Source organism: Nycticebus coucang, chromosome X (genome assembly GCF_027406575.1).
Source record: "Nycticebus coucang isolate mNycCou1 chromosome X, mNycCou1.pri, whole genome shotgun sequence".
Taxonomy (NCBI): domain Eukaryota; kingdom Metazoa; phylum Chordata; class Mammalia; order Primates; family Lorisidae; genus Nycticebus; species Nycticebus coucang.
The window spans coordinates 84884076-84910070 of NC_069804.1; the positions used below are offsets into that span (position 1 = coordinate 84884076).

Sequence of the window (25995 nt, forward strand, 5' to 3'; positions counted from 1 at the left end):
TCCCTCCTCTCCAGACAGAGTACTCTCTCTTTAAAATCCTATCATTATGTAGTAGAAAAGTACAATGTAAGTGACAGTGTGTTACTTTAAGCTCTGGCACCAACAGATTTGTGACTTTGCATGATGCACTAATAATCTCCTGGGGCCTTACTTTCTCCTGGGGCCTTACAAGGAGGTTGGTCTAAATGAGCACTAAGTGTTGTTATTTCAGATACTTGTGTATGCAATTCAGTCTTAATCTGTTTCCATTGGCAGATCCCCAGACCAGCATTCCTAATACCCTCCCACTAGCCTCATGAGTGGCAGCTTCCAATCCTGCTTCCATATCCTTAAGGCACAATGACCACAGTAATTTTTTTTTTTAGCATTCCATTTGGACCTGTATGGGCTCTCTAGTACCTAAAAATCCAAGTGCATTTCCTGACCCTGTCATTCAAAGCTCTCCATACTCATGAGTTGGAGGAAAGATGAGGACACATCCATTTTGTAAGGCTCTCTGGATATTTTAAAATAAACGTCAAAATCTGGTCTCAAAACTTGCGGTAATTTTGAAATACCTTAAACAACTAACATTGTATTATACAAATGTAATGCAATGGATGTCATTCATAAGATAATTACAGGATAAATAAGGTTTACACTGGAGACCTTTTCTGAATGAGAACTTTCACCAAACAGTCCTTCCAACCAATCTTCTCCTTCTTCTCTCCCCACTCTCTACAATGGACCTTGACAATCCACAATAATAGTTGATCCAATCCAATGCTTCCCAAACCTCACAGTGCCATCAAATTAGCCAGGTGGTACAGATGCAGCCAGTCAAGCTGGTCAACAGGCTGGCATCTGGGATCACTGAACAAGCTTTCTTGGTATGTATTAGCGTCCTTCTTGGACTGGCCAGACCTTTGGCTTGCATTGCTCCATAGCCATTATAGTCTCTTAACACCAGGCCAAAATCCTGGCAGGTTCTTAGGGCTGGTTTTATGGCCGAGGTCCAGGGTAGACATGTGTTTACAACTCTGCCTGTGCTCCTATGGTCTGTCCACCCAACTCCAGGGACATCACAGAGCCTATCCAAGAAGACACCCCGAGTTTTTAAGACCCTGACATTACCATTCCTCTTTCTCTACCCGAATTATATAATTGTTCAAACTTCTCTTGACCTATCCCTATCCCTTACCTTCTCTTCAACCACCTCACTTCTGTGTTCCCACCCAGAGGCCTCCAGAGACCCAGTTAAAAAGGAGTCAAGGAATAGACTTGGTCTTTTGTCTGATTTTCTTTTGACCCATGCTGCTTTCTTTGCACCCAGTGAGCACATACATAGGTATTCAAGGAAACCAGCCCAAACTTCACAGTTAATAACTTCGAGGAATTTCTCTGTTCCTGGTACAGCAAGGAGCTGGGGATACTCTGTTTGTCTTCTTTGCACCTTTTGTCACCTCATACAGAGGTATCATAAATAATGAAAGAATAAACTATGACCTTGCTGGAAAATGGCATGTTTACCTGATCCCTGGTTTTCCAAGCTCATGGTGACCACAGGGTTGCTGGAACATAGTAAGAATGGGTGAGAAGGGCGGCGACTGTGGCTCAGTGAGTAGGGCGCCGGCCCCATATGCCGAGGGTGGCGGGTTCAAACCCGGCCCCGGCCAAACTGCAACAACAAAAAAAATAGCCAGGCGTTGTGGCGGGCACCTGTAGTCCCAGCTGCTCAGGAGGCTGAGGCAGGAGAATCGCGTAAGCCCGAGAGTTAGAGGTTGCTGTGAGCCGTGTGACGCCACGGCACTCTACCTGAGGGTGGTACAGTGAGACTCTGTCTCTACAAAAAAAAAAAAAGAATGGGTGAGAAGGCATGCCATTGATAATGCAGTTGAGAATAAGGAAAAGAACATTAGACAAGGGGTCAGAAGACTCAAAGTTAGGCCCACTTCTGGTACTAGCCCCTCAAACTCTTTGGCCCCAAAATCTTTCTTTGCAAAACAGGGCACAAACAGTAAAGTAGCTAAAATCAAAGATTTTAAAGTTGGACATACTGGATTGGAGTGTGACCCAGTCAACTCACCAAATCTTTTTTGGTCTGTTTATTTACTTGAGAGTAAGAAGATGGAGCACTAATATTATCTAACTTATGATGCTGTTATGGCAACTAAACATGATAACATAGCTAATAGTAATAATAAGGAATTTGACATAGTGCCTATCACATAGTAAGTGCTACGTAAGTGTTAACTATTGCTGCTACGACTACTACTTCAACCAACATGAAGAAAAGGAGGATGTATGGAAGGATATTTGTTGGCCAATTTATCTCACATAGTTGCTATGAAGATCTAATGAGATAAGTACTGGAATAGGGTTTTAGAAGATAAAATAACTCTTCAAAGGTGAGGTTGGATTGGCATTAATGACAAAGGTGTTGGGACCTTCTCCCTCATTGCCAAGAGGTTATCTTCAATCTATAGACCAAGGGTCCTCAAACTGCGGCCTGCAGGCCACATGATGCGATCTGATTGTATTTGTTCCCATTTTGTTTTTTTTACTTCAAAATAAGATACGTGCAGTGTGCATAGGAATTTGTTCATAGTTTTTTTTTTTTTTTAAACTATACTCTGGCCCTCCAACGGTCTGAGGGACAGTGAACTGGCCCCCTGTTTAAAATGTTTGAGGACACCTGCTATAGACTCTGGTTTGCTTAGTGATGACATGAGTGACCATTGCCTTCTCCTCCAATCCACCTCTCTTGCCATCATGATGATTTGCTCCTCCTGGCAGATTAAATTGAGGGAAAAGGTTAGAAACTTTAACCTCCAACCTTTTATGAACTCTATTACTCCCATTTCTACTACAGAGGCACCTTTCAGATAAGTAGCCAATGCCCAGCCCAGGACCAGATTTCACTTTACATTTTCCCTACTGAGGATCTGGCTCCTAGTTACCAGAAGTGAAGCTTTCTGCTACTGTATTTCAAGTTTTGGGGTGTGCTGGAGCCCATGCTATACTGTGAGGACCCACTGCTCTGGGAAATCATTAACTTCTGTACACAAAGACATGCTGTTGCATAACAGCCTTCCACATACCAGGGCTAGCTAAAGGAGAGGTGTATGTGGGAAGGAGAATTCCCTTTAGTAGTAGCCTAAGAGGAGTGACTGTCCTCATCTGCTCACCCTAAGAATGTTTAGTTCTTACATGCCAGGTTTCTAATATCACCTCACTTAATCTTCACAAAATAAACATGTAGCTGGTATTTTTATAAGGTCCATTTTCCAGGTGAGGAAACTGAGGGTTGGAGATGTGAAGTAAGTTGCTCAAGGTCAAACAGCAAGTAAATAGATCTTGTTCTTAAACCCATGTCTGTCTGACTCCAGAGCCTGTATCCTTAACATTATAGAAATGGAAATACAGCCCAGAACCTTCCTATAGTGGTACAGGTCCCACCTTGTTTTCAGGATGGTCAAGCTGGGGCTTAAGGAAATTACCCAGTTGAAAAGCAGGTTGCCAACCACTGGTCTGAAGGAACTTTTGATTTCCCTCCTCTGCTCTTTCCTTCATTTCCTCATCTCTCTCAGAAAACATAACATGAAGGGGCAGTATTCCTGGAAAAGGCTTTTTAGGTTGAACAAGTGAGCTCCGCTTTTATTTTCCCAGTCCCTCTGCCCTCTTTCCCCTACCTCTCTACTCCTCTACTCTGACAAGGAATCCAAGAGATTGTCAGCAGATCCTTCTCAGAGGTAAGAACCCAGCCTAAGTGACCTCTTAGATTTCCTCTGGACTTAGATGCTTCACAAAGCATAGCAGCAGGATCCTAACTGTGGAGTCAACATTAATTATTAGCACAGCTCTGAGAATCAAAGCCATATTGATCTTGGCAGCCAGTTTTCTCTGGATTGATTACATTGTCATCTGCCCCAGGCAGATCATCCCAGTTTTCCTTCCTAATGCTGAACTATAGTATGAGGAGAGCTACTTCTGGAGACAGAATGGTCACTTGTTCCTTTGGGGTGCCTGCTGGAAGCATCTGCCCAAAGTGGCTACCTCCTCAGCTCAAAAGTGTCATCAAAGCTGCAGTCATGGCCTTATCCAGTTTCAGTCTCAAGGTAGAAAGGGACTCATCATTTTGGCATTTGTTTCTTGTTTTGGCTCCACAAAGACACTGATGCTTCCTGAAAGCAGAACTAAGATTGGTCGCCTGACTCCTGCTTCTCCTTCTCTGGTGATTGGACACCCCCATGTTTCCAAGGAGGATATAGAGATTTGTTAACCTAGTAAAGAGCAGCTAGTGAGCTCCAGACATCATTGCCCAGTTCTAATTACCAACTCACTCTTTTCTGATGCATGCATTCAAAGTTTATTTTCCCAACCTTTCAGGGCCTGGTCAGGATGAGGCTTCCAGCCACTACCTAGAAGTTGCAAGGCAGAGAGGCTAAAATGGCAGGAAGCCAAATGGGGGAAGGGATAGGGCATAGTGATGGAAAAAAACGGAGGCTTTATCACTACTCCTGCCATGAACTAAGTCTGTGGGCCTTGTGTCTTCATCTGTAAAACAATAGGAGGAACATTGTTTAGCCTTTGTTTAACACCTCTCAGTGCCTACTGATATGGGGCATAAAGCTTGGGAGTAGGACTGTAGAAACTCTGAAGTGGATCCAGGCTGGGAGGCACTGTCCTAGAGTCCAAGAGTGCCAAGTCCAAAGAGCCATTGCCTAACAGGTCGGGCACCCCAGAGGCAGGTGAACTTGGCTGAGAGGCAATTTCGGATTTGATTAATGTCTAAAGAGATTGAGAGAGGTCAAAATAAATGGCTCAGTAAGGCAGAGAGACAAAAGCCCAGAGGGGAAGGGGAATATCAGGGACTTTCCCATGGAACCTCAGGGGAGACAGACTGAGAAGGATGAGGGCAATGTAAGAGGACTTATGAGGAGAACAGTCTTACCAGAGGCCTGTTAGGCATCATAGTGCTGTGGAAAGAGCACTGGATTAGAAATCCAAAAATGGATTTCTGGTTCAGCAATAGATTTGCTGCGTGTCCTCCCTGAGCCTCAATTTCTTCATCTGTGTTTTTTTTGTGCATGTGTGTTGTTCCTCCAAAGCTTTATTGAGGAACAATTCATAGCCTTACAACATATATTTCAAATGTATAATATGATATGTTTTGACATATGTACATACTCAGGAAATTAGCACCACAATCATCGTAATGGATATTTGCATCACCTCCAAAAGTTTCCTCTTATCTCTTTGTATTTCCTCCCTCCCACTTCACTCCTGGCCCTTCTCTACCCCCAGAAAACTACTGATAAGCCTTCTATCATTACTGATTAGTCTGTATTTCCTAGAGTTTTACATTTGAACTTGTACAGTATGTAATTTTTGGCAGGGTCCAACTTCTTTCATTCAACATGATTATTTTGATATTCATCAATGTCATTGCACAGATCAATACTTTTTTCTCTCCTTCCTTCACTTCTTCCTTTGGGGGAGGTGGTATTGAATATTATTAACATGGAATGGTCTCTAAAATATGGCTAAAATTTAAAAGCAGATTATAAGTGGTGTTTACTTTATACACTGTCTTTGACAAAACTATAAACATCTACAAGGTCTGACAGTTAAGTTTGCAAACTCATTCTAGAAAATGGGTTTGTACTTCTAGAGTTTCCTCTCTAGAAAATGAGAGTACTTCAAAGTACTCCCCTTGGTCATCTGGTGACCATAGTGATATTCAGCAATGAGGCATGTAACACTTTTTGTGGGATGAATTCATGAATTTAATTTTCTGACCTCATACATATGTATAGAAAAATCTGCAAGATTCCTTTAGAGGGGATCTGGAAAGGAAAAAGAAAGAAAAATCTAGAAGAATACCTACCAAGGGAAACATATTTGTTTCCAAGTGATTGGAATTGTGGGGGTTTTTCCTTTCTTCTCTGTTCTCTAACCTTTCAATTGTGAAAATATATAGCTCTTTTAATAAGTAGGAAAATGTTACTATATTGTAAAAACAGTTTTATTGAAATATAGTTGACATTCAATAAATGACCTATATTTATATAAGTTTTGATATATATGTACATCATGAAGCCATCATGATAATATTCGATGAGCATATCCATTACCCCACAAAAGTCCTCTCTCCATTCACAGGTAACCACTACCCTTCTTTCTGTCACTACAGATTTATTTGTATTTTCTAGAATTTTACATAAATGTAATAAAAAGTGGGTACATTTTTAGTCTGGCCTCTTTCACTCATCATAATTTTTTTTTTTAGACAGAGTCTCACTTTGTTGCCCTTGGTAGAGAGCCATGGTGTCACAGCTCACAGAAACCTCAAACTCTTGGGCTCAAACAATCCTCTTGCTTCAGCCTCCCAAGTAGCTAGGATTACAGGCACCCACCACAATGTTCAGCTATTTTTTATAGAGACAGTATCTCACTCTTGCTCAGACTGGTCTTAAACTCATGAGCTTAAGTGATCCACCCGCCTCAGCCTCCCAGAGTGGTAGGATTACAGGTGTGAGCCACCATGCCCGGCCTACCATAATTATTTTGAGATTCATCCAAGTTGTTACATGTATCAATAGTTCATTCTTTTTTATTGTTGAGTAGCATTTCTTGGTATGGATGTACCATAATTTTTTATCCATTTATATGTTGATGGACATTTGAGTTGTTTCTAGTTTTTGACTATTATAAATAAAGCTGCTATAAACATTGATGTACAAGTCTTGATATGAATATATGAGGTCTAACAATTGTGAATTCATTATAGAAAAAGTGCTAGTATCACTATAGTCCCCTTCAAAGTACTTCCCTTAGGAAGCTATGTATGAATGTAAGTGCCTAGTCCACCCTTCAAAGCAATTTTGGAACCTTTTTTCTGAAATGACCATCAGAACTGTCATCATGTGGTACACGAAAACATGCAACAACGATAATGAATGCCGCTCAGCAACGTTAATGAATGCCATACATCAACATGAACACAGCTCTGAGACACTCATATACCAAGGTTATGAAAACTTACTGAGTAGTTTATGTAGTGCTGCCAACATAAGCGCATGGTGGCAAGTTCGTGAACATAATCGTCAGACAGCATTTAATGACAACTCTGATGGTCATTCCAGAAAAAGAGTTCCAAAATTGCTTTGAAGAGTGGACTAAGTACTAGTGTCAGTGCATAGCTTCCCAAGGGGAATACTTCAAAGGTGACCATAGTTATATTCAGCAATGAGGCATGTAGCACTTTTCCTAGGATGAGTTTTCAAACTTAATTGTTAGACCCTTCTATGCTATAACTTTGAGGGGTTGGCTGGGTCATGGTAACTCTATATTTAGCAATGTGAAGAACTGCCAAGCTGTTTTCCAAAGTGACTGCACTGTTTGATATTCCCATCAGCCACGCAACTGGGGCTGAGAGTTCTAGTTGCTCTAAATCCTCATCAACAATTGGTATGGTTGACTTCTAAAATTTTAGGTGTTCTAACAGGTGTATAGTGAAATCCCATTGGACTTTATCTTGCAATTCCCTAATGACTAATGATGTTGAACATCTTTTCTTGTATTTATTTACCATCTATGTATCTTCTTTGGTGAAGTGTCAAAAATTGGGTTGTTTCCTTTTTTTTTTTTTTTTGTTATTTCCAATTAATATGAGGGTACATAGAATTAGGCCACATTGCTTCCATTTGTAAGGCAAAGTCTAAGTTGTAGCTATGTCCCTTACACAGGAAGTGTGCCATATACTCTCACATTGTTCCTGATGGGAAGGAGCTCTCTGACCCCTCCATCTGCCCCTTATTTAATTCAATTGAGTTTTCTCTTCTATGAGTCTGCTATTGTTAATCTACATGTTTCAAATTAATATTGAGTACATGTGATACTTATATTTCCATTCTTGTGATACTTTACTCAGGAGCATGTTCTTCAAATCCATCCATGTTGTAACAAAGGATACAAAATCTCCATCTTTTCATGGCTGAATAATATTCCATAGCATACATATGCACAGTTTATTAACCCATTCATGTGCTGCAGGCATTTGGGTTGCTTCCATGTCTTTGCAATTGTAAATTGGGCTGCTATAAACATTCGAGTGCATACATCTTTATGGTAAAATGATTTTTCTTTTGGGTAGATACCTAGTAATTGGATTGTAGGATGAAATGGAAGGGAATTTTGAGAGTACACATCTATGCGTGTGCACACGATGTGATTCCTCCTTTATCAGATATGCAATTGGCAAACATTTTCACCTAGTCTCTGGCTTGTGTTTTAATTTTCTTAAAAGGGTCTTTGAAGAATACATTTTGATGTAGTCAATTTTAGGAATTCTGTACTTTATGCTGTTTTTTTTTCTTTTTCTCTTTTCTTTTCTTTTCTTTTTTTTATTAAATCATAGCTGTGTACATTGATATGATCATGGGGCATCATTCACTAGCTTCACAGACCGTTTGACACACTTTCATCACACTGGTTAACATAGCATTCCTGGCATTCTCTCAGTTACTGTGCCAAGACACTTACATTCCACATTTACCAAGTTTCACATATACCCTTGTAAGATGCACCACTGGTGTAACTTTATGCTGTTTGTGTCCTTTTAAAGAAATCTTAGCCTAACCCAAGGTCACCATGATATTCTCCTATCTTTTTAAATAAACTTTACTTTTGAAACAGTTTTAGATTTATAGAAAAATTGTGCAGAAAAAATAGACAGTACCCATGTACTCCCTGGATTCTCCCTTTTCTACAGTTTCTTTTATTATTTTTTATTGATACATATTTGTCCATACTTAGGAGGTATATGTGGTATTATCATGCATGTATTGGATGTGTAATTATCAAATCAGGGTATTTAGGATATCCATTCCCTCAAAAATTTATCATTTCTTTTTGTTGAGAACATTTCAAATCTTCTCTTCTATTTTGAAGTACATAGTATATTATTGTTAACTATAGTTACCCCATTGTGCTATTAAACACTAGAACTTATACCTTCTATCTAACTGTATGTTTGTACCCATTAACCAATCTCTCTTCACCCCCCACCCCACACATACTTTTCTTAGCCTCTGATATCTATCATTCAACTCTCTACTTCCATGAGATGAAATTTTTTAGCTCCCACATATGATTAAGAACATATGATATTTGTCTTTCTGTGCCTAGCTTACTTCACTTAATATAATGACCTCCAGTTTCATCCATGCTGCTGCAAATGAAAGAATTTCATTTTTTTAATGGGCTAAATAATATTCTACTTGTATATATATACATATATATATATACATATTACATTTTATTAAGTCCTACAACAAATATGGGAGTGCCCTTTGATATACTGACTTCCTTTCTTTTGGATAAACATTGAGTAGTGGGATTATTGAATCATATGGTAGTTTCATTTGTAGAACTACCATAGTTTTTAAGAAATCTCCCTGCTGTTTTTCATAATGGCCATACTAATTTACTTTCCCACAGTGTATTATTTCCTTCTTGTCCACATTCTTGCCAACATTTGTCCCCTCTGTTTTCTAGAAATTTTATAGTTTTAGCTCTTATACTTAAGTCTGTAAGCCATTTTGATTTAATTTTAGAATATGGTATGAAGTAGAGATTCAACTTCATTTTTTTCCATGTGGACATCAGTTGACCCAGGATCCATTGTTGAAAGTCTATTTTTATTTTTTTGAATTGTCTTGGCACTTTTGTTAAAAATCAACTAGCCATGTGTAAGTGGACCCATATCTAGACTCTCTATTCTTTTCCATTGATCTACCTATCTGCCAAATACTACATTGTCTTGATCGCTGTAACTTTATAGTAAGTCTTGAAATCAGGTAATATAAATATTCCAACTTTGCTCCCTGCCAAAATTATTTTCTCAACTCTATGTTCTTTTCATTTACACATAAATTTGCATATCAACTTGCCAAATTCTACCAAAAAAAAATCCTTGCTGGCATTTTAATTAAGGTTACATTATATCTATAGAACAACTTGGGGAGAATTGACATCTGATCTGTGAACAAGTGTATCTTCCCATTTATTTAATTCTTTAATTCCTCTTAGCAACATTTTGTAATTTTCAGTGTAGAGGTCTGACATTTTAAAATAAAATTTATTCATAAGTATTTCAAATTTTGATGACATTTCAAATGGCATTTTTATTTCTATTTTAAATTATTCCTTCCTGGTATATATATAAATACAATTGGTTGTGTGTGCTGATTTTGCATCCTGGGATCTCACTTAGTTCACTTATTAGTTCTAGTAGCATTTTTGTATAGTCCTTTAAATTTTCTAAGTAGATGATCATGTTGTCTATAAATACAGATCATTTTACTTCTTCATTTCTAATCTGTATGTTTTTTTATTTCTTCTTATTATCCTATTGCACTAACCAGAACTGTCAGCTAGAATGTTAAATATAAATGTGAGAGCATGCATCCTTGCCTTGTTTCTGACCTTAGTGTGGGAGTGTTCAATCCTTCATGATCATGTTAGCTATAGGTTTCTCATAGTTGTCTTTCATCAGGTTGTGAAAGTCCCTTCTGTTTCTAGTTTGCTGAGAGTTTTTTAAAATCTTGACTGGATATTGAATTTTGTCAAATGCTTTCTCTGTATCTATTGAGATGATTATATATATTTTTAAAATCTTTGTTATAATTTTATACTATATTGATTGATTTTTGGATGTTGAACTTATCTGGCATTTTTGGGATAAATCCTACTTGGTTATGACATTTTATTACTGTTATATATTGTTGGATTCAATTTGCCAAAATGTCATTAAGGGTTTTGGAACTGGGTTTACGAAGGACCTGCATTAGTTTTCTTGTTACATCTTTATCTTGTTTTGGTTTCAGGGTAATACTGGCTTCATAGAATGAGTTGGAAAGTGTTTTTTCCTATTTTTAGAAAAGTTTGTTTAGAACTGGTATTAACACTTCCTTAAATGTTTGGAATTCACAAATGAAGCCATGCTTGTCAGCTCCTCTATAAATAATTCCTAAGGGCCCTTTCATTTTTAACATTCTGCAGTTCTAAAGGCTGAGTTAGTGGCTCATGCCTATAATCCTAGCACTCTGGGAGGCCGAGGTAGATGGATCACTTGAGCTTAGGAGTTGGAGACCAGCCTGAGCAAGAATGAGACCTCTGTCTCTAGAAATAGCTGGACATTGTGGCAGGTACCTGTAGTCCCAGCTACTTGGGAGGCTGAGGCAGGAGAATCACTTGAGCCCAAGTGTTTGAGGTTGTTGTGAGCTGTGACTGCATGGCACTCTACTGAAGGTGACAAAGTGAGACTCTGTCTCAAAAACAAAAACAAAAACAAAAACTAAAAACATTCTGCAGTTCTAATAAGGCCCTTCTAATCAATCTTTCTGTTTTAGAAATATGTGTCTTTCCTTCTGATTCCTTATTTCTTGTCTGTCTCTGCCTCATGTGTCTTTCCCCATACCTTCTATCAGGTAAATATCTGAGTATGTAGATAGTGGGCCAGCCTTCTCAGAGAAAGAAGAGGAAACTGTTTCAATTCAGTTTCTGCCAGCACTAGTGATTTTTGGTCAAAGAACCACCTGTAATCTGCTTCAGCTACTAGAGTAAATAACTGACCATTGTCCAAAACCAGTGCATGCTAACAGTGGGCCATAGTCCTTTAAGTGTAGCCCAGGTATCACTGAAGGACTGACTGGAGCAAGAGGTAAAAGGCCTGCATTTTCAGACATGTCATGGGCATGCTTAAGTGTGGATCTCTCTGGGCCTCAGTCTGACTATCTGTAAAATTCAGAACTGGACCTCTAAATTTCCTGACTCCAAAAATAGAAGTAAAAAAAACAATAGCAGCAGAGAAAAGGAATGCAAATGACCTAATATGGGGGTAGTAATACAACATATTTTCAGTGACTATTTTGCTTTAAAAGATTTGAAACTCAAAAGTAAGTAACCCATTAAAATTGGCATGAGTTGAGACAAAGTGTATAAAGTTAAAAATGGGGTTCGTTCAGATAATGAATACTTGGAAAAGAATGATTTCCAGTATTGCTATACTACCTGGGGAAAATACCACCACATTCTAATGAAGAAAAAAAAGAAAACACTGGGAGGATCAAAGGCCAGGACAAATATTAAAGTACTTTTGGACATTTTCACTTGCTACAAGTCTGGGGTAGAATTCTAAACACAACTAGATTTATTTTTTTTATTAAATCATAAACACATAGATCATGTATACGTTAATGCATTTATGGGGTACAATGTGCTGATATTCATATAGAATTAAGAATGCTTACATATATATTCATATAGAATTAGGAATGCTTACATCACACTGATTAATATTTACCTCATCTCATTACTTATTATGTTAAAACATTTATACTCTATACTAATAGATCCAACATGTACTCTTGCATTATGTACCATAGGTGTGACCCCACCCTTCACCCTCCCTCAATCTGACCGCCCTCCTCCCCTCTCATCTCCCCCCTCCTTTATCTTGGGCCATAGTTGTGATATATTCTTCATATGAAAGTGTGAGTGATTGTAAATTGGCTTCATAATAGTACTGAGTACATTGGATATTTTTTATTCCATTCTTGAGATACTTTACTAAGTAGGATATGTGCTAGCTCCATCCATGTAAACGTAAAAGAGGTAAAGTCTCCATCTTTTTAAGGCTGCATAATATTCCATGGTATACATATACCACAATTTATTATTCCTTTCATGGGTCGATGGGCACTTGGGCTTCTTCCATGACTTAGCTATTATGAATTGAGCTGCAATGAATAATCTGGTACAAATATCTTTGTTATAAAGTGATTTTTGGTCTTTTGGATATACACCTAGTAGAGGAATTGCAGGATCAAATGGCAGGTCTACTTTTAGATCCTTGAGTGTTCGCCATACTTCTTGCACTCCCACCAGCAGTGCCGAAGTGTTCCCTTTTTTCCGCATCCACACCAACATCTGTAGTTCAGGGATTTTGTTATGTGAGCCACTCTTACTGGAGTTAGAAGATATCTTAAAGTGGTTTTGATTTGCGTTTCTCTGATGATTAAAGATGATGAGCATTTTTTCATGTGTCTTTAGGCCATGCACCTATCATCTTCAGAGAAGCTTCTGTTCAAGTCCTTGCTCACAATGAAATAGGATTACTTGTTTTCTTATTAATAAGTTTGAGTTCTCTGTGGATTCTGGTTATCAAACCTTTGTGAGAAGCATAACCTGCAAATATCCTCTCCCATTCTGAGGGCTGTCTGCTTGCTTTACTTACTGTGTTCTCAGCTGTGCAGAAGCTTTTTAGTTTGATCAGATCCCAGTAATGTATTTTTGGCATTGTAGAAAACTGAAACTGGACCCACACCTTTCACCTCTAACAAAAATTGACTCTCACTGGATAAAGGATTTAGACTTAAGACATGAAACCATAAAGATTCTTGGAGAGAGTACAGGAGAAACACTTCAAGAAATTGGCCTGGGAGAATACTTTATGAGGAGGAGCCCCTGGGCAATTGAAACAACACCACAACTAGATTTAGAATCATTACCAGGCTATAGACACTCTGAAGAGGTGTGGAGATGGGGAAGAACCAGGGTAATAGTTTTAGCAGCATAGGCTCCAATTCATGGTTCCATTCTCTCCACTTAGCATTAGGTATAGCAGTTGGATAGCTATGACTTAGAACGTGACCTCCTAATCCTATTTGCTATTCTTTCATTACACTGTGAACTTTGTCAGGAAGAGGCTCTTGAATAGAGCCATCATTCCCTCCATGCAACCCCACCTTACCTCTCTCTCCCATCTACCCTTTACCCAGATTTGGCCCTTTGGTTTTGCTCCATCATTCACTCATTTGAGCTTTTGTTAGTTTCCCATAATAATAAGAGTTTGTGAAAGCCTATAATTTATTTGGAGAGTTTGCCTCCTGGAGCACTTGGTCTCTTTCTTTCATCTCAGGAGGAGAACCCAGAGAGCTTGGTGTTTGGCAGCCAAGGAATTAAGAATCTGGTCTCATATTTGAGGTTTTTTCCAGAGAGGACTCCCTGTATTTCAAAGAGTGAGTGGTAAGAAGCCAAGGCACTAATTGAATATTTGAGTGAAAAGACTTTTATGGTGAGGAATCTTGAGGGCCAATATGACCAGGATAAAGTCAGAAAGCCAGGATTCTGAGTTTATACTTCCCAGGCCCAACAGAAGCTCAGATGGCTATGGATACTAAGAAGGGGAAAGGAGGGGGTGCTTGATGAGTACAGACATATTGTACTTAGGGAAAAAGCCTTTTGGGGCCAACTCTCTCATTTACGTGGAGATAGTGGTTGATGTTGAAAAGAACTCTGTTAGCCACTGGATGAAAGGTATGGATGGTTAGTTTATATATTGTTTATCCTCAAAGTTCAGGGCTTTGTTAGAAAGAAAATTTATTAGTCAGGAATTAGGCACTTGCTAGTATTTAGTGCAGCTGTAGGTTGAAAATAATGCTTTCTGCCTGATGGAAAGTTACAGGAGTCCATCTCTGATTTTTCCAAGTCTGTTTAGAAAGATGACTCTGTACATCTCCTATTGAAATCTACCTTTTATCCTTCCCAACTTTCCCACATCTTAGCTGCTTCACTGAAATCTCTTCGGCTTCCTCATATGAGAATGGGGATAATTATGGAGAACAATAGAAACTTCCTGGCTTTGAGTCAAAATATTTTGAGAGTTATAGAAAACCTCTACTTACTCTTTGGAAGCTGAGTACAAGAAATATAAAGGAAAACCAATAACATTTTTTATTAATATGGTCATAATTGTCATCATCATTGTTATTGTGACTATTGGCACTTCTTTTTTTATATAGTCATTGCTTGATTCTTTTCTTCACTAAATTTTCTTTGATAATCTATTCTGCTAACAATCCCTTAAGATTTCCCCATACATCATGCTATTTTTCAGTAATTAGTCTAGCTATTAGACTACCTTTCTCTCCATTAATATGACAGTTTTCTTTAATTTGGAGTATCTGACTTCTCTGAAAATTGTTAAATAGAAAAAATTTACTGTGGTCATGAACTATGGGATTCATAAGTTTTATTGCCCTATTTTAAAAAAATGTGTTCCCTACTCCACTGTGAGATCTTTGAAGTCAAGTACCATATGCCACCCATTTAGCATCCTCAATGTGGGATAGCCATGTGTTTGGGCCAGAGAGAATGCTAAATAACTATTGAACACATTAATATTGAATATAGAGAGCTTCATTTTAAAATACATATTTATTATTAAAAATTGTATCAAGGCTGGAGTGAAGGGAACACTTTTATACTGCTGGTGGGACTGCAAACTAGTACAACCTTTCTGGAAGGAAGTCTGGAGAAACCTCAAAGCACTCAAGCTAGACCTCCCATTTGATCCTGCAATCCTATTACTGGGCATCTACCCAGAAGGAAAAAAATCCTTTTATCATAAGGACACTTGTACTAGACTGTTTATTGTGGCTCAATTTATAAACGCCAAAATGTGGAAACAGCCTAAATGCCCACCAACCAGGAATGGATTAACAAGCTGTGGTATATGTACACCAGGGAATACTATTCAGCCATTAAAAAAAATAGAGACTTTACATCCTTTGCATTAACCTGGATGGAAGTGGAAGACATTTTTATTAGTAAAGCATCACGAGAATGGAGAAGCATGAATCCTATGTACTCAATTTTGATACGAGGACAATGACAATTAAGGTCATGGTGGAGGTGGGGTAAGAGGAGAGCAGAGAGAGAAAGAAGGAGGGAGGGGTGGGGAAAGGAAAAGCAGAGAAAGGGAAGGAGGGAAGGGGGTGAGGCCTTGGTGTGTGCCACACCTTTTGGGGGCAAGACACAATTGCAAGAGGGACTTTGCCCAACAAATGCAATCAGTGTAGTCTGGCTTATTGTACCCTCAGTGTATCCCCAACAATAATAATAATTAAAAAACTGTATCAAGGCACTTTTCCCTATTCCTTCCATGAGGTACAGCTAAAAATGCTGGACATTTTATATAAAGCAAATACAAGAAGACTGAAAAGTAAAGAGAAGGCAGATTGGGCGAGGGTCCTTGGGACCCAAGGCACAACATGGCAGAAAACCCGGGTTGTTTTTTGTTTCATACATCTTGGATCTGGAGCTGAAGAAGTTGACAACCAAGCAACGCCAATAGGAGCAGACAAAAAGTCTCAAGAAAAGCCTAATTTGTGTAGCTAAAAGATCAGGAAAAGGGGTAGACCAGAAAGACAGAAAACCTTTAGACAGTAATCTCTCTACTCTATCCAAACACCATGAGGAAAAATGTCCCCCACTCAATCTTTGCTAGCAAAGGCCTATTAGGAAGCTTAGACACTCACCTAGCTGTAACACAGTGCCCCATCCTGCCCCCCTCCTATGCTGAAGTGGTATCAGAGGAACCTGAATAGAGAGCCAGAGGGTTCTTTCCCTCTAAGCAATAACAAGGCCTACTCCTCTCCCATGGTGTCTGTGGAGACCATGTAGGCAGACTGAACATTCACCTTTGCCAGATTATATCCTCCACCTACCCCTCCTACCCCTAGGGATATGTCAGGATGGTATCAGTGAAGGCCAAGTAGGAAACTGGGACTTTCACCATCACTTAGTATAGTGTCAGTTGAGGTCATGTGGGAAACAGTAACAAGGGACCCATACCCCTCCAACCTGCAATGTATCATAAGAAGCCTTGCAGAAATATTGAACACCCACCAGCACTGCAATAACAACACACCCTTCCTCCCAGGGTGTCACTGGAGACTGAGCCAGGAACCTGGACTTCTGCCCCCATCTGGCAGCAATAAGGTGGTAGCAGAGGCCTACTAAAACAAAAGATTTACATGATCCAGAGTCTCATAAAATAATATCCAAAATGTCCAGGACACAATGGAAAATCACCTATCAAACCAAAGACCGACCAGGAAAATCTTGACTTCACTGAGAAAAGACCATCAACAGATAACAATGCTGATATGACACAGAAGTTATAATTATTTGGTAAGGATTTTAAAGCAGCCATCATTAAAATGCTTCAATAAGGCATGAAAATCATATTTGAAACAAATGAAAAAGCACTAAGTCACCAAATAAATAGAAGATATAAAGACAAAAGAAATAGAAATTTTTGTAACTGAAAAAAAAAATCAAAATAAAGTAAGCCTTACTGGGTGGGTCCCACAGCAGAACAGAGGGGACAGAAGGAAGAATTAGTGAACTAGAAGTCAGAACAATAAAAATAATCTAATCTGAACAACAGGGAGAAAGTAGTTGAATAAAATGAACAGAGCCTAATGGGCCTGTGAGGCTATAATAAAAGATTTAACATTCCTGTCATCAGAGGAATCCTAGAAGAAGGGGAAATAGTTGGAGCTGTAAAGGTACTCAGAAATGATTGCTGAAAACTCCCCAAATCTATCAAAAGACATAAATTTATAGTTTCAAGAAGCTAAGTAAATCCCAAAGAGGATGAACTCAAAGAAATCTATGCCAAGACACATCATAGTAAAACTTTTGAAAACTAAATACACACACACAAACATACAACAATGAGAAAGAAATGACACCTTAACTCCAGAGTGGCTGTTATTAGTATACAGAAATGCTATTTCCTTCTGTACGTTAATTTTGTAACTAGAGACTTCACTGAATTTATCAATCCTGGGAGTCTTTTGGAGGAATGAGTCTTCAGGATTTTCAGACCCCTGAGAGTGTTCAGGTGCCAGTGGTGGTAGACTAGGTTAGGTAATCACAAATTTCCAGGCCTCCAGATATTGTGCTTAAATCCTGGGGGTGAGGGCAAACACAGACTGACCTGGCAAACTTGCTCTCAAGCCTCCCTAGGTTAAGGCACTGGCTTTAATAGTGAGGAGTGGGGTGCCCTCCTGCTCCAAAAGAATGCTCAGGCAGAAGAATGGAGGCACTTTGACCCCGAAACAGTAGAGGTGGTACCCTCTTGATGAGATTAGCAGAGATGGGTACCTGTGGGACACATAAGTCACTCAGATCTCCTTGAGCTATTTTTTTCTAAATCTGGCCAAAATAAAAATATATACATCAAAAAATGAGATCTTAAATTGGCACTTTCAGCTTTCCTGACTTCTCCCCCTCTTTTTAAAATAACATCAGATTTACTGAGTTAAACTTGCATACGATAATATTCACCCTTTTTATATTCTCAGCTCTATGAATTTTGACAAAAGGATATGACCATCACAGTAAAGATATGTTAATATTCCATCACCCCCCAAAATTTCTCTCATGCTGCACTGCCGTCAATCTTCTCCCCCCATCTCCTGTTCTTTGACACCTAAGGATTTGTTTTTCTGTACCTATAGCTTTGCCTTTTCCAGAATTTCCTGTAAGTAGAAGTAAATTATTTGAATCTGGCTTCTTTCACTTAGTATAATGCCTTTGAGAATCAACCAAGTTATTGATTATATCAAGAATTCTCTCCTGTTTCTTGCTCATTTATATGCCATTGTATTAATATATACACATTTGTTTATCTGTCTATCAGGCGAAGTACAATTGGCTTGTTACCAGATTTTGGCAATTATAAAAAAGCTGGTATACCATCTAGGTACAGGTTTTTGTATGAAGATAAGTTTTTGTTTATCTTGAGTTAATACCTAGAAATGGTGTTTCAGGATCAGACGGTAGGTGTATGACTAACTTCACAAGAAGTTGCCAAATTGTTTTCCAAAGTGGCTATACCATCTTGCATTACCACCAGCAGTATATATGAGATTTCCAGTTTCTCCACATTCTCCCCAGTACTAGGTTTTGTCATTCTTTAAAAGTCTTTTTAGTTGGTGTGTATGGTATATCTCACTGAGATTTTTAAGAATATATTTCTCAACCAATTAATGATATTGCACATCTTTTCACATGTTTAATTGCCATTCAAATTGTGTGTGTGATGTTTATTCAAGCCGTTTGCCAATATTTTAAGTTACATTATTGCTTTCCGAATTTATGAAAGTCAACTCACACTTATATAATGGGTACCAGCCTACTGTCAGATATGTGTATTGCAAATATTTTTCCCAATCTATGGTTTCCTCTTTTCATTGTCATAACTATTTTTGAAGAGCAAAAGTTTTCATTTTTTTTCCTTTATGGGCCGTATTTTTTGTCAATATCTAGGAAATATTTCTCTAATCAAAGGACAGGAAAATTTTTCTCCTATACTTTTTTCTAGAAGTTTTATAGTTTTAAGTTTTACATTTAAGTCTATGATTCATTTTGCATTGATTTTTGATACAGTCTGACTAATGATATTTACAAACCTCTCTTATATATATAATTATATCTGATTATCATTAAAAAACTTTGAGGAAGGCACAGCAAGAATTTTTATCTTCATTTTACAGATGAGAAAATTGAGAATTGGAGAAGTGCTATGTGACTTCTCAAGGTCTTACGGATAAAATAGATAAAATTGCAAGGTAAGAAGTGAAATTGTGATAAAAGTCCAGGTCTCCTGCTGTCCTACTTTTAGAGTCAGACACTGAGGGTTCAGGATAGGGCCCAAATCAATACAAAGATTACTAATAGGGATCTGAGCAACCTATTTGGCCCTGAGGTAAGGGGAATAGGAGTTGGACTAGCCATAACCTCACTCAGATTTCATTGTTCTGGCTCACTTGGAGCTCCACAATTGAAAAGGGCCAAAAGCTGGCCCAGTACCCTGCTTAGTGACACTCAGTGAATGCTATTGATGATGATGATGAAGAGTTGGAACATGTTCAGAGGAGAGATCTGAAAGTAATCAGAGAGTTAGAAATTAATGCTAAGAGAAAAAGTTAGGGGAACCAAGATCATTTACTCTACAAAAGAAAGTCCCAAGATAAAATGTGATAACAGCTTTCAGACCAAAAAAGCTTAGGTTTTCCTTTTGAAGGCTGAACGAGGGGAAATGGGCTAGATTAGAAGAATGTAAGTAAAAGGGCAAATTTCTTCCTCCCTATTGAGGATTGCTACAGACACTTAAAAGCCTTTAAAAACAGAAGAAACTCTTGAGTTTGGAATCAGAAATTTGCCAAACATGGGCCACGATGGAGGATTTCAGTATGAGGGCTACATGACCCTCTTGCACAATAACCACAGAAACCTTTGGGTGGCCTCTGAACTTGCACCATATCCTAGTACAATTCCAGAAATCTTTTGTCTGTGGCCTTCCCTATTCCTTAGTCTTAGCATCTTTACAGGGTTTTTCTGATGACCAAGACTAAGTAGCCTAACTTAGCTCCTGAAAGCTTAGCCCCCATGCTCCTTGCCTCTGAAGTCAAGTGGCCCAGTTCCCAAGGCCAGAGATTTTGATTAGTGTTCCTAGAATGACCTGAAATGTTGGCAAGTCTGAATCTGTCCCCAGTGCTGGAATCCCCTGTTATTTTAATTTTTTTTTTTTTGCAGTTTTTGGCTGGGGCTGGGTTTGAACCCACCACCTCTGGCATATGGGGCCTGCGCCCTACTCCGTTGAGCCACAGGCGCCACCCTGGAATCCCCTGTTTTTTATCTAGCCTCTTTGTATACCTCTCCAACCATCAGGGACCAGAAAGCTGGTGATGCAGACCAATATAATGCCCACTTTGAAATGCCAGAGAGAACTGAGATACCAGCAGCAGAACCAAGTACAACATTAAGCTAACGTGTCTTTGTGTTTCTTTTCTTTGCAGCATGGGTAGGAGCTCTTGCAATGGGTATGATCTTCTTCTGTTCTCCCATTGTAAGTATATTCACTGACCGTTTGGGCTGCCGAATCACAGCAACTGCTGGGGCTGCTGTTGCTTTCATTGGTCTCCATACCAGCTCCTTCACCAGGTAAGGCTACAGGTGCTGGCCATTTCCCAAAGGCTGACAGTTGGCTTATTTATGGGCTTCAGCTATGGATACTTTTCTCACTATAGAATCCCTCATGGCCATGGCCATGTAGGGCCCTCAAAGACTCTGCTGCCAGGATTCATAGGGTCCCCAAGACACACTGTTAAGGGAATATCCTCAAATAGAATCCAAGAGTTTCAGAGTGTTGGAAGATGCCTAAGCCTGATATTTCATAAAGCTGGGCCTAAATCCAAGTTTGGCAACTGAATGGCTATGGGACAATTGATGAGTATTATTTCCTTCTCTGGGCCTCAATTTCTGTATCTGTAACCTGAGGGGATAAGACCAGATGATTATTCTATGTCTCTTCCAGTTCTGCTATTCTATTCCCCTTCAATGTGTTACACATCTCATGACCTCTCCTCCCAAGAATGTGCTTCTCAAATGAGTACATGGGAAACCTCACATTCCAGGATTACCAAAGGAAAATCATGCTGAATAAAGAGGACAGCTGAGCCCATTGATGTCTTTCAGCTATCCCTGGCTGCTGACACATATGGGATGATGTGGGACAGATATATTCATGTCTATAGACCCAGAACCCAGCTATCCAGCGAGACCTAAACTAAATTCAAACCTTAATCCCTTGGCTCAGCGCCCGTAGCACAGTGGTTATGGCACAGCCACATACACTGAGGCTGGTGGGTTCGAATCTGGCCCAGGCCACTAAAACAACTATGACAACTGCAACAAAAAATAGCCTGGCATTGTGGCAGGTGCCTGTAGTCCCAGCTACTTGGGAGGCTGAGGCAAGAGAATCGCTTAAGCCCAAGAGTTTGAGGTTGCTGTGAGCTGTGATGCCATGGCATTCTACTGAGGGGGACATAGTAAGACTGTCTCAAAAAACAAACAAACAAAACAAAACAAACAAACAAAAAAAAACCTTAGTTCCACTGTTCCCACAGGCAAAACTTGATAGTATCACACTAGGAGTAGCTGCAAGTTCATTTTCCACTTTATTTTCTGGCTGCACTATAAAAGCGTGTGTATAGAAAAGAGAGAATAAATATGCGATACCCCAATCTGAGGAATATGGAATTCCTCAATAATTCCACTGACTTTCTGCCAAAGACACTTTAGAAGCTATGGTACCTTCTATTTCCAATCTGCCTGGGCTGATGTAGAATGCCAGCCTAGAAATACAGAAGTGGCACAGTGTTATGTCTAAAACAAGGACAGAGCTAATGTGTCAGAGACTTACTTTCTGTCTTGGCTCTCCAGAGAGGGACCCTGGCTCTCTAGGCCTAAGGTTTCACTCACAGAAGAGAATGACAATTGTGTTCTGCTTCAACTGGTTCCTGTAAGGGTGAGCCAGCTTTTTTTATGCCTTTAGCATTTCTGGCAGCCCAGCTCACCCTCTAGCACAGCTTGGATTTGGCCTGCAGTGGTTTTTTGCTTTTATCCAATCCAACTGGGACAGAGAAGGGAATGATCAGATCCTGCCTAGAACCTGCTTATCCTTCCTAGTATGGCAGCTTTAAACCTTTTCAGGACCTGTCGGCTGTTCAGTCCCATTTGCCACCAGCAAGCTGGTGCCTGGCTCCCTATGAGGTGAGGAGCTAGGCCTCAAAAGTGACTCCAGTCTTAGCATTACACAGAAGTCTGTGTTATGAGACCAAGCAGAGCAAAGTGTAAACAAATTAGCAACATATGGATCCCATTTCCCTTACAACCCACATGGGTTCAGTTACAGAAGGGGAAAGAACTCAGATGTGTTTTCTTCTAGCATGCTTCTTTAGGCACATTGGAGTAGGCATTCTGTTATCCAGCCCCTAAACTCCTTCCCTACCTCTTTTGCTCTTTCTGTAAGAACATATTAAGAGCAAAGAAAGTTTCTGGATGGCTTCACATCCGGGGGAAAAATGGTTCTGCTTGTGGCTATAGCTCTAAGTCATCCTTCCTGTTGTTTCAATCAGGGTGTTAAGTTCCTTTGGGTGACAGGAAATGAAGCAAAATGCAGGCAGGGCTAGTGGGGCTTTGGAAAGCTCAACTCAAGAGACTCCTGTCCTGGGGCCAAGTTAGAAACAGATCTACTAGAGAGCACCCTAAGCTGAATCCATGTAGGGGGTGTTGTGCCCCCTACCGACTGTTTCCCTGAAGTTTTAACTCCTCTTCCTTGGACAATGACCCCAGCTGAAGACAATCCCACTAAGTACCTAGAATCTAAAGGGAACCTTCCAGGCCCCAATGAACCTGACAGAAGACAATTGCCTTAACTATGTGTTCCAAGCAGAGACAATTATTTTGAAACTAAAGCCCTTACCCACATTTAGTGAATACAAGCAGATGGAAAGCAATAGTGATGATAGCTGTCTTAGAACCACTGGTGCTAGCACCTCACTGTTGCTGCAGCATAGGCCCAGTCCTTTAGTATGAGGACTAGGTCTATCTCTTGAGAATAACTACTTGACTAAGAAGAGTGTTAGGTAATTAAGGAGCCAGATAAAATTATTGCAAAATATATGGAAGCGTTAAGAAGAAAACAAAATTCTTCACTAGGTTATGCCAATATTGTCTGGGGCATATGGCTGGCCAAACTGACCTTCCCATGACCTTTTCCCTTATGACACTTTATCTTCTGTTACAGAGGCTGATAGCCACAGCAAGGCCTAAAAGTTTTGAGCTAGGACCTGTCTTACTTGCTTAGGTCCACAACTTCTTCGAGGGTCTACTTCCTGTCAAGAAGCCAGGCTATTCCGGGCAATAAATCCATACCATAACTAGCAAGAGTAACAGGAATCTGGAAGTTAAAGGGACTCCTTACTTCAGCATTCCCATGGAGATTGTCTATGACTTAATATAAAGGGCCTTGGGATATTTAGACCTTGGGCAGGATTGGAGAAGGGGTATTCTCTCAGGAGCTCTTCAGCTATTCTCTAAAATATTAAGGTCCCTGAGCATGGAGAAAGACACTGAAGAGTCTTGTGGAGGGTCTCGACTTCCCAGGATCTTGGTTTCTTATGGACCTTTGTCGTTACTTGGGATAAAGCTTTGGCTACCAGCCTATCTTTGGTGTCTAGGAGAGCTGTAAGGTGAAACTTTTCTCTTCAAGGCATTGATTTATTCCCTGTAGCCTCTCACTGAGCCTTTGCATAGGCCGGTTTGGTCTTTGTTTTGATAATCCTCTTTGATAGGGGGCTATGATTCATGCTAGAGTCACACAGACCCGGATTCAAGTCCAAACTAATTTACCTTAGTCATATTACTTTACTTCTGAGTCTCTGCTTCCCCATCTGCAACATGGGGATCAGAAGACCTATTCCTTGTCTGTTCTGAGGGTCAGTGGCAGGTGAGGCTGTGGGTTAAATGTGGAGGAATGGAGGTCCCATGAGGCTGATGAAGGAGGTCAGATAGATTGCTGGTCAGGCTGCTGAAAACAACTCTCTCTGTCTCTCCCACAGCTCCCTAAGCCTGCGCTACTTCACCTATGGGATTCTCTTTGGCTGTGGCTGTTCCTTTGCCTTTCAACCATCCCTCGTCATCCTGGGCCACTACTTTCAACGCCGCCTGGGGCTGGCCAATGGTGTGGTATCTGCTGGGAGTAGCGTCTTCTCCATGTCCTTCCCCTTCCTCATCAAAATGCTGGGGGATAAGATCAAGCTGGCCCAAACCTTCCAGGTGCTAAGTACCTTCATGTTTGTCCTTATGCTGCTTTCACTCACCTACCGGCCCCTCCTACCCAGCTCCCAGGACACCCCAAGCAAGAGAGGTGTCCACACCCTGCACCAGCGCTTTCTGGCTCAGCTTAGGAAGTACTTCAACATGCGAGTGTTCCGCCAACGCACCTACCGTATCTGGGCCTTCGGGATTGCTGCTGCTGCCCTTGGCTACTTTGTTCCCTATGTACACCTGGTGAGGAATACCAGGGTGGGCCCATTCCACCCACCCCACTTGGCCCCAAGAAGCTGCCCTCAACTCGCCTAGAGTCCAGAAGGCAGGGGTGGATGACACTGAAAGAGTAGAGCTGAGACCTTTTAAAAAAGAAACAAAATAGTGTTTTATAAGTCCAAGCAGAGCAAAAAGAGGGGAAAAGCATAGGTTGAGGGAAGACCTCAGAGGAAAATGGGAGGAGTTACTTAGGAAAAATCCCATGGACCTTGGCTTCTCCCACAGTAAAAATTTAAATAGATTTTGAGGAGGAAATAAGCATTGCTGAAATGTAGGGGACTGGCCCAGGTGTTCCAAGACAGGGTTTTCTAAGATTGTGTTCTGTGGAATGCTGGTCTTAGTGGTCAAATGATTGTATTTAGGAAATAACATATACTAGATCTCTCGAGCTTCATAATGTGTAGTAATCTCTTAAGTAATCTCTCTGAATGGAGAGAAATCCATTCAGCTTTATTTAACCCAGCATCCACCAAACTTATATGGCCACAGAACTGGTAGTTGTAGTAGCTGTTATCCTCCACAGACCTCATGCTTCTAAAAACATGCTTGAAAGAGTTGCCTGGAAGTTGATCCTCCTCCTCTAGTAAACTGATGTTACCCCAGGCTGTCAGTTTGTGGTTAGGAAATGAGGAGATCATAGAGAAATCCTTTCATTTTCTCAGTTGTTTAGGCTGTTTTCTGTCCTGCCAGGGCATAGGAGAGGCTTGGATATACCTATTCACCTTGGCTATTGCTCAGAAGTCCAGAATCCAGAGAGCCAAGGAACAAGCAGTTTTTCAGGATGCTGAAAACAGCCAGAGAGCTTGTCCTGGAGCTAGGGTAACAGGGAAGAGAGATACAGGAGAGGCAGTTCTTATGCTGGTCCAAAGAAATAAGTAGGAAAGGGCCCTGGATATTCTAACAGTTAATCACTCAGCTCCTCTTCCTCCTCCTGTTCTCGTGGCCCTGGTGCTATTCTTTTCAGATGAAGTATGTGGAAGAGGAGTTCTTGGAAATCAAGGAAACATGGGTGCTCTTGGTGTGTATCGGGGCTACCTCAGGCCTTGGGCGTCTCGTGTCAGGCCACATCAGTGACTCCATTCCTGGACTTAAGAAGATCTACTTGCAGGTGAGCATGACTACCTGTCCACTGTGGAGAGAAACAGCCTGCCATAGATACTAGGTTATCCTTAGCCTTTGGGATAGAACGGTAGGATGTGC

The 25995-nt window shown here is 40.1% G+C and overlaps 1 protein-coding gene across 1 annotated transcript in view; it reads left to right on the forward strand.

Moving 5' to 3' along the window:
- SLC16A2 (solute carrier family 16 member 2) overlaps nucleotides 1-25995 on the forward strand; it is a 146900-nt gene that overhangs the window by 112825 nt on the left and 8080 nt on the right. Inside the window, exons 2-4 of the mRNA XM_053580475.1 lie at nucleotides 20703-20847; nucleotides 24309-24759; nucleotides 25760-25903. Of these exons, the coding sequence (XP_053436450.1) occupies nucleotides 20703-20847; nucleotides 24309-24759; nucleotides 25760-25903 (740 nt within the window). The remainder of the gene's footprint in view (nucleotides 1-20702; nucleotides 20848-24308; nucleotides 24760-25759; nucleotides 25904-25995) is intronic.